The sequence below is a fragment of the Prunus dulcis genome, chromosome 5, assembly GCF_902201215.1.
Source record: "Prunus dulcis chromosome 5, ALMONDv2, whole genome shotgun sequence".
Lineage (NCBI taxonomy): Eukaryota > Viridiplantae > Streptophyta > Magnoliopsida > Rosales > Rosaceae > Prunus > Prunus dulcis.
Window position 1 is genome coordinate 6,243,203 of NC_047654.1, and position 9,992 is coordinate 6,253,194.

The window sequence follows — 9,992 nt, forward strand, 5'->3', positions numbered from 1 at the left end:
ATCTTCTCCTATCTATGCAACAAGTATTCTTCTCATTCTCTCCTTTTTAATTATCTCCTCTTTGGGCTGACAATAACTTCTCTCTTGGCAACATCTCCTCCTATCTAGGCAACAAGTATTCTTCTCATTCTCTCCTCTTTAATTATCTTCTACTATTAGGTTTTTTCCTAAAATAAATGTATACATCGTAATTTTAATTTTAATTTGAAATTGAGTATTCTACGGTTTTATGTCAAGAATTTTTTTGTTAAACTTTTATTTATGTATAGAGATGCATATTTGAGGATAAGACTCATTACGTCCGCTCAACTAGGCTTTTTATTTTTATGAATGAAATTCACTCGTACCGTCGAGTTTTTAAGGTAAGTTTCGCCTACTTGACTTTTAAATCTTGGACCGGCCACTGATAGAGATATGAAAGAAAGAACATCAAGCTCCATTTTAATACACAATTATGTGCGTAGTTATTTTCTATATTTTATTTTTGTTAAATATGATAGTCTAAATTACAACGGAAAGAAGTTTCTCACATACACACTATCAATGTGCTATGGGAATTTGAATATAAGATAATTAGTATAAAAGTTAAGATTTTTTTTTTTTTTTCCAACTGGACAAGTCCCGTTGATAATGAGATATTTTTAATGGTAAAAACAAATTGGAATTTTCTTTGAACTTGTGTTTTTTGGTTGGAGCCCACCACACGTAAGATGCTAACTTGTCACTCCTTAAAATCTCTTCTGCCGTTGAGTAGTACAACTAAACAAAAAACTATATAAAAAAAATTTAAAAAAATTAGTAATTCCATTAAGAAAAAGGGCAAAATACTGACATGAAAAAGACATCCAAAAGAAGGACCCTTGTAAAACAACATATATTTATAACTATTAAAAAAAAAAAATCAATTAATTTCACATCCTGAAAACCTAGCTCACTAAGAACTCAAAAACAAAAAGAGAATCCATGGTATCACTACATCAAGTGGTACAAGAAGACTGTGAGAGATCAAAACTCTCTACCAACTCGGGAATAGGAAACTTCCACCATAACACTTCATGGAAGTCCAATGCGTCTACCATTCACCCCATGACCTCGAAGCACCAGTTAACAGTAGATTCAACAAAATCAATTTCTATACCCCTCAGCACTACTAGTGCACAAAAAGGAGGTTTTATTTGTTTTCTGGTCTTAGAGCATCTACATTGGAAGGGTATATAATGAGGTGTATGTTAAATATACATCCTTTGTGATCGGAATCACCCGTAATGGAGAGGTGTAAACGAGTGTAAATTTGCATCACCACTATGAAATGCAAATTTAGATGCACATATACATCTTTTTTTACATCTCTTGTAGGTGGGACCTACATGAGAAAATGTGAAGAAAAAAAAAAGTAGACAAAAGTGGGACCTACAACAAAAAAAGTGAAAAAAATCAATTATACATATTTAGATTTACATTTTTCCCACTGGAGCAAAAATTACATTTACAACTCCCAGAGATGTAAAAGTAACTTTACATCCCTAAAAATACACCTTCTTATTGTGAATGCTCTTAATCGTCCCAAGATTATTTAATTGTAATCATCCTCGTCTGGTCTGCTTTTAATATTAAACTCCTCAAGGTGGGTTCCATCCACATCGCAAAGCTGCTTTACCATTATAAATAATTTTATAATTAAGAACGAATGTTGTATGCAAATTACTAGGTAATATTATCATAAACAAATGTAAATTAATTAGGGTTGATTAAACAATGACACGTGAGTCCATGTGAAGAGGGTCCTCCATGTTTCAGTAAACAACTCCATATCTGGCTTTGGCCTGGGATTATATCATCATCTATATGTATCCTTTGAATGCCAAGAAGACATCCTTTAAACTTTTCCTTTACTTGAATTTTGTCGTGCATCATGTCCCATCCAAATATAAAACAACTCTATCTTAATTATAATAATAACAACAGGATTTGTAAATTTGTTATATTAATCCACAGATGACCTTGTTTTGGACAATTGTTATATATGGACAGGCCTGAATAATTCTTCCCTAGAACTGAAATGTTGCTTCAGTCGTTGTTATACAAGATGCTCTTGAATTTAATTGTTGAAAAAGTCTAGCGGGAGTTACCTCAGTAGTTGTGGCCCTTCCCTTCCTAATGTAACCAAAAAAATCGAATTGTTGAAAAACACACTTCATAAAATTTCTTGGAACACCTGTTTACCTTTTTGCACCCAACAATAAAGTTTAAAAAGAACAATTGATGCAAAAGACTACTAGTATAGTAGTTTGGAGTATTTACTTCTCCAGGCAAGATTTTGAGTTCGAATTCTAATATCCGTGTAGTATATGTGAGTTTAATATACTATCGTCTCTCTCAATAGGAATGATTCTTAAAATAAATAATAATAAAAAAAACAATTGATATTCAATTTCACTATTCGACCAACAATTGATATTTATATATACAGATTCAGAAGTTCCCCTTATTCCCAAAAAAAAGAAAAAGAAAGAAGATTTGGTAAGGCGATGTTTCAAGTTTTATCAAAGCAATTCTTAGTGCTGCCTTTAATACTAGTAGTAATTGTAGTCCCTCTCTACATCTCATTCAATTTTAGAGAACCCAAACCAGCAGAAATCAGTTCTTCTCAGTCTGAAGAAACCCCAATGGCCACCAACGCTTTTGGTGTGAAGGTTGAAAATAATCCCGCTCAATCCAAACTCACCGAGCTTGGAGTCACAGCATGGCCCAAGTATGTTGCTCTTCACCTTCCCTTTCTCTCATCTTTACTCTAAGTTTATAGGGTTTGAATTGATGTATATTTTGATGGCAACATATCTTTGTTTCTATTATATGATTTTCGTTATTTACCAAGACTTGAAAAATGATGCCTTTAGAGGTTTTCCCTGAGGATTGGGTGATGGGTATGTTTGGTTTTACTGGTGAGAAAATCGTTTGTGGTTTTCCGGGATGTTTGTAGAAAATCAGACCCTTCAGTTACTTGGTAAAGCCATGGATCATCAAAAGAGTCTATGAATATGATAGATCCAGAGATGGATGGTGGAAGATGCACATTTGAGACTACTCTATCAAATTATTTGATCGGTTTCTCAGGAGCATAGAGAGTAGGAGTGAAATTCCACTTCTCACAGTCTATGTAATCTCGTTATTGCTTCATTTTCGTGTTGTTTGTGGACAAGAAGCATGATATATCACATCCCAGCTGTTTGCCGGACAAAGTCAGGGTATAATCAATTCCAAATATAATTCAATAGGGATGAGTGCAGAGGAAAGTTTGATAAACAGAGGGAAAGTTGAGAGAGAATTTTTGTTGTTTAGAACTGATTTATTTCATTCACAAATAAATCAATAACAATGCATGGTTTTTATACATAGCTAACTAAAACTAAAAAAGACTAGCAATTGATACCTAAGCATTGACTAGTCCTGAATTAGAGGCTTTCCTTTACTGAGGCTCCTTATGAATCTATGTATGGATGAGCAGCTGATTTGGCAGCACCTTAGTTTCCTTATTTACTAGTACTGTAAGCAGCTCTAGTTTTGTCAGTGATCTTGTTAATGCTTTGTTTTTTTATGTTGTTTGTGGACAAGAAGCATGGTAGATCAATCCTAGCAATAGATCCTTAAAGTGGTGGGTTATACTCTTTTCCCCGAGAAGGTCATAGATCAAATAAGAAAATATAGGTTGGTCGTGAGTTTATCTAAGAAGCTAATGAGTGCCAAGATTCTCTTTTCTTGATGAGGTACGTGGCATGACTGCAAGTATGTGGATTTGGTTGGTGCTCTGAGGACAGCCTTCTTCATTGTGTCTCAACTCTTGTTCCTCAATCTGGAAGACTCCGTACACGCTTTTTCTTCGTTCTTGTTTTTCACTTGTTTAAAATGCATGGATAGTTAGTTGTACTGGTGTACTGTGTTTTTCTTGAATAAAACTTCTTATTCATCACGTTAATTTCTTAAACAGAAAAAAAGTGTGGGAATTCACGAATTGATGTGACTTATTATGGAAAAAGAATAGGAGCCTGGTACCTGCAAAATTTATATTTAGTTTGTATTCATTTTAGATGGATGTTCAGATAGATGTTGATTAGAGGAGATTTTCTTGTTTATGTTCTAGACCCTGTTATTCTTTTGCAATGATCTTATTTTGAATTCATTTACAGGTGGTCATGTGGTCCAAGCAAATTCCCATGGTCATTCACTGCCACAGAGACTATGTATCTGTTGGAGGGCAAAGTGATTGTCCAAGTAGATGGGCATGAAGGATCTTTCACAATTGGGGCTGGTGATTTGGCTGTGTTCCCAAAAGGCATGAAGGTCACTTGGGATGTCCTTGAAGCTGTAAACAAGCATTATAGCTTGGAAAAGTAAAGGGTCTTATCTTTCAATTGCTGCTGGTTAAGCATGCTATCTATCAGCCAGATTGTATTATTATTTTTAACTTGAACAACGGAATATTAGTAAGAGAAATTCTAGCAACCTTCTCTCTAACCTTCTCTTTTGGACCTTATCTCTTCTCTTCATGACAAATGTCATTTTCCTTACACTTAAAACAATGTCATTAATGCATCACACAAGTTAGTTTTTGTTTTCCAAGTTTACCATTTTAAAATGTATAGGCTTTTATATTTCCTTTAATTTATTCAAATTTTATTACAACTTCTTTAGCACATTATTAAAAATTAAATAAGAAAAACTTAGAATTTAAAAATAAAAATAAAAACATTTGTTACATGACATTGTTATCATCTTTATTTTGTTTTTAATAAAACACACGTTTTCTTTGGAAAAAAAAATTTACAAAAATTAAAAACTTAAGTTTTTATTTTCTTATTTAATTTTTTAACAAGGTGATAAGAAAGTTGTAAAAAAATTAGCTTGTTATTAAAATAAATTAATACATTTAAAAAGGATAAACTTGGAAAACAAAAATTAGTTTGTGTGATGCATTAATGACATTGTTTTAAGTGTAAGGAAAGTGACACTTGTCATGAGAAGAAGAGAGAATGTCCAAAAGAGAAGGTTAGAGAGAAGGTTGTTAGTACTCCCCTATTAGTAATATATGTCGTATTCGTACGTGTTTTGCACCTTGCAACGCTGAATGAATAGATACTAAATTAAAATTAACCCTTTAATGAAAAACTTGTTTTAAAGTAGAATGGGTGAAGCCCACATAGTCAAAAGGTGAATAGTGATGATTGGGTAGAAACATCATTATGTCTTTTCTTTTACTCACGGGTGCCATTTACTATGCCTATAAATAGGCAACCCTCCCGCCTGCAAAGATGTAAAAAAAATAAAAGAGAGAAGAGGAAGAGAAGGAAGAAAGAGGGTGAGTGAGTGGAGAGAAAGAGAGCAGAGAGAAATTCTCCTAGAGAGAAAATTCAGTGAGCCACACATATTGTAAACACTAAAGTTGTAGCCCTATTATTTTATATAGTGAAAAGTTACTGCTGCTGCTCTCCGAGGACGTAGGCATAGCCGAATCTCGTTAAATGCTGTGTCTCATCTACTTTACGTGCAGCTCAATATTCGTACATATCCCAGTTCATTTTATAACACGTTATCAGCACGAATTCGCTTTCAAAAATACCAGCTGAATTCTCTTATGAAACTCAGATCTCTTAATTATCAGATGGATCATCCCATCTCTGATGACCCCAAAAATCCCCACTTCTCCCTCTCCTCCACGATCATGATAACAATCCTATCCAACGGTCACAAAGCTTCCTGTTAGGTTTGAAATTCACTCTGACACTCAAGACGTTGTCCGTCCTCCTATGACCTCTTATGTGCACCATTATATGCCTCTGTGTGAAGCTAGATGGCCCTGTGGCTAGCTGGACCATGCTGGCGGTAATTGTTTGGGTCTTTGCTTGGTGGCTCACAGCAGCTGTGCCTATGCCCATCGATTCCTTAAATGTCCACCGCTTGCTCATCGCCAGCATCTTGGTCTCTGCAAAGTTCATGGATGACATTTGCTTTGTGCTAGTTATATCTTGAGTTGAGAATAAAAATGGTGGTTACTACAGAGCAAGAACACTGTTTCTACAGAGCAAGACGTGGAAAGCCTTCTATATCCTTTTATCCTATTTGTCTATTATATTATTGTATTCATAATATTTAATGCTCTTGATGACCATTCACGTGGAAAGCCTGTGTTAGTTTTCTTGGTGGAGAGCAATTGATTTAGGGGAGCAGACAAGCGTGATACCTTACAGCAAATTAGCACTAAGGTTTGTCCCTACTTTCTAATTATATATATTATTTCCTCTCAGTGCTTATTTCCTCTTACGTTCAAGTTGCAGATGGCCATACTTCTATAATATATATATATATATATATGAAAAGTTGATGGTAATATAATATACTATATTTATTTGCCATTCTATTACTAACCCTTAACAAAAATGGACCATTGGTAATACTAAATATATTATCAGTGGGAGACCATTAGTAATACTAACACTTTTCTTATTTTATTCGGTGGTGGTTTTAACCCTGTATTTATTTTATTTACAGTATGGTGTAGGTTTATTACCCATACAACAGTATCTATTTAAAAGGGTGGCGCGGGTTTATCATCCATGCCTTTACTTTTATTTAAATGTATGGAGCAGAATTAGTGCCCATACAAGCACGTTTACTTTATCGCAAATTTACTTTTACTTAAAGTATGATGTGGAATTAACCCTCATACTTTATGAATTTACTTTACCGCACATTTAATTTTATTTAAGGTATGGTGCGGGATTAACGTCCATACAGCAAGCAATTTAATTTATGAATTTATTTTACCGCACATTTACATTTATTTAAAGTATGGTGCGGGTTTATCGTCCATACCAGTAATTTATTTACCAGCAATTTATTTTATGGATTAATTGTGCTGTATGATGAGTTTTTACAGTATGCAGATCAGGACCAGAAGTTCCTTGATCCTCATCATACAATTACATCAGGACTTGAAGATCCTTGATGATGATATTGATATGAGAGCTGGCAGTCTCTCCGGTACTATACTTGTAAACAAGAGATCGGACTTGAAGATCCTTGATCCTTGATCCTTGACATGTAAATAAGGACCTAGAGTTCCTTGATGATGTAACAGTACCGTATTGGTTAAAAGTGCCGTACACATGAATAATAACTGTACTGGCAAATGTACTATACACATGAATAGATATGTATTCATGACTTGATGAATAGTACTATATACATGAATAGTGACGTATGCATAAATATTAACCATTTTGGGTAAACCGTCACTATATACAAAAGGGAACCTGCAGTTCCTTAAACTCATGGATGAGCAATTAAATGAGATGCCAGAAGTTTCTCAAAATATGGACAATTATGTAAGGACTTGAAGTCCCAAAATATGTACAGAAAATTGTAAAAATGTCCATACCATGAGAATATGTGATTTTGGCCCGAAGTTCAAAATCTAAGGGGATTGAATATCCATACCATGAGAATATGTGATTTTGGCCTGAAGTTCAAAATCTAACAGTGTTGAGAACCTAAAGTTCCAACAGTTAAATGGACAACCCTTGAGGTATTATTGCAAATTGTGGTACACCACATATTTCTTTGGCATAAGAGAATGATGAATTTAATAAAGTTCGATTTTGTTATAATCGACACCTCAAGGAAGAAATATATTTTGTGAATTCCGGTTGTTAAGAATACACCGTGAAATGGATAATATCAATATAAACCTCAAATGATGAATTGAGGCTCCCCACATATTTTGTTATATCTGGGCCGGAAGCCCATGGATCCAAATATATGAGAGATCCTGAACTTGAAGTTGTGGGTATATAGTAGTTAATGCTCTTCACTACTATATTGTGATATTAGCGTGGCTTTTACTCAATCCATATTTCATGTCCATTTGAAAAGGGCAAATAAATTCTGAGTTTGTGTTTAGCCCAGGCCAAAAGTTACGGGCTCACATGCATTGAAATATGAAATTTGGGAGAGTCGATGTGGTTATTTGAACCTATAAGGCACAAGGTTCCAAACCGTCATTTTGAAAAGACGTAAAAACCACAGGTACAAGTTTAAGAATGTGCGCAATTATTATAACAGGAAAGGAGCATATAACAGATAGATTTTTTCCACCTGCAATGAAGGTGCAGGCCCTGTAAAATCTATAAAATTACATTATGTTCTGGAAGCCTCTGAAGGAAGAGGACGACGCCTCTTAAGCTTAGCCATGAGCCTCTCATGGTCTCCCAAAATTCTTTCATTTGAGACCTGCAGCATGTCTAGCCTTCTCAGTGTATCAACAGAGTACGAACTCACCAGTTTCAACAAGGCATTATTCTCTCCTTTAAGTTTCTCAACCTCCTGTTGAGACTCATGAAGCATTCTTTGAAGAGACGAATTTTCAGTTGTTAGCTTCTGAACCTCGTTTGCTCTAGCACGCAAACGATCAGCCATGTTAGAAACAGAAGCAGCACTCTGAATGCTAGAAGCCATTGAGTCATCAATAGCCTCTTCCTCAGACCTCCCTGTTAACAATATTTCATCCATTGGAGTAATGAAATTCCTAGCTACTATGACAGCAGTAGCATCATTCATCATCACAGAATCATTAACTGTGAGATGACGATTTTGGGATACAAAGGATGGACGCCAAACTTTGGCGTCACTGGTTGTTGTGGGAGCATCATTTAAATTGAAATAATTTGGGCAGGAAGAAGAGGAAGCCATTTTAAGAAGGTTTCGAAGAAAGTCTTACAAAAACTAAAGTTTCAGAAAATGAAGGAAGTTGAGTTGAAACGCAGTTGCTCCAATCAAGTTTTGCAAAGGCAATATCTATAGACGAAAATGTGGCAACATTTCCAGGATCCCAATATCTTCTCGGATCCCCATATTATCTTTTTCTTTCCCAGATTCCAAAACTTCACGCGGCCTCTAATAATGCCTGTCGGCACTTTCGGCGTTTTCAAGTATTATTTTCGTCAAAGCCGATCTTGCTTTACGGATTTCACGGAGCTACTTTTTCAAAAGTATCCCGAGAATCTCGCAATTTTCCTATGGTTAATTTGAAATTCACCGGTTCTACCTATTCTTGTATTTGTGTATAAATGTGTTACTAACGAAATTTTCTTTGCAGAAGACATCCAGTTTTCTCCATACCTAGTGATGCGATATCTACTTGTTTTTCTTATCAGTAAGCACTCAATATGCCCGAGAAGCAAGACTATCTCTGATCATCCATTCAGGAAGCGAGACTATCCTTGATCACGTTTCCACTACATCAGGGAACTGTGAAGGCGACCTTATGCTCTAATCTCCTGAGGTCCTTCTAGACTAGGAGAAATGAGAGCTTGTTGTCTGCTCCCACCAGCTTCCTTCCTTGATTGCTTACCTTACCTTGCAATCAATATCACAATTTTTGTATCTTTTCTTTTTTTTTATAACTCTCTGTTCATAAGGGATTTTATTTCTTTAGAATGAACATCCGAAGAAAGAATCCATGCAGTGATCCTAACTCTGAGGGTTATTTGTTTTTGACAGAGAGAAGAATTGTGATTTTTGCTCTTGCAGGATATAACTAGATCATCAAGCGCTACATTATATTTACTGGGCCGATACGAGCTTGAATGATACTTGAGAAAAGTTTCTCCCACCTAAGGATGTAAGCAATACTTGTGTTATTTTATGCTTATATACTTATTTGATATTTTATCTTGAAAGGTAACCAAATGGGGAGATAAGTCCGTTCCAAAAGAATGGCTTGTATGTATCCATGAATTATTAATGCAAATTTTACAGATTGCAAGTTGGATACATTGATAATACACTGCACAGATTAAAGTCCCATAAGAACAAAATATGGGTATAGCAGTGATCAATATGATGCATGCCTGTTGCGTAGCAAATGATGTGGATTGAAGTCCCAAAAGGACAATCCTTTGACATCAATATTGATATTGTGCGCGCCTAATGCGTAGCAA

At 35.1% G+C, this 9,992-nt stretch overlaps 1 protein-coding gene across 1 annotated transcript; it reads left to right on the plus strand.

Annotated features, from left to right (window-relative positions):
- Positions 1 to 2,483: 2,483 nt before the first annotated feature.
- LOC117628047 lies at positions 2,484 to 4,526 on the plus strand. Its single transcript, XM_034360407.1, has 2 exons — positions 2,484 to 2,752; positions 4,185 to 4,526. The coding sequence occupies exons 1-2, from the start codon at positions 2,529 to 2,531 to the stop codon at positions 4,390 to 4,392; spliced, it is 432 nt and encodes a 143-aa protein (XP_034216298.1). The 5' UTR covers positions 2,484 to 2,528; the 3' UTR covers positions 4,393 to 4,526.
- Positions 4,527 to 9,992: the final 5,466 nt, after the last annotated feature.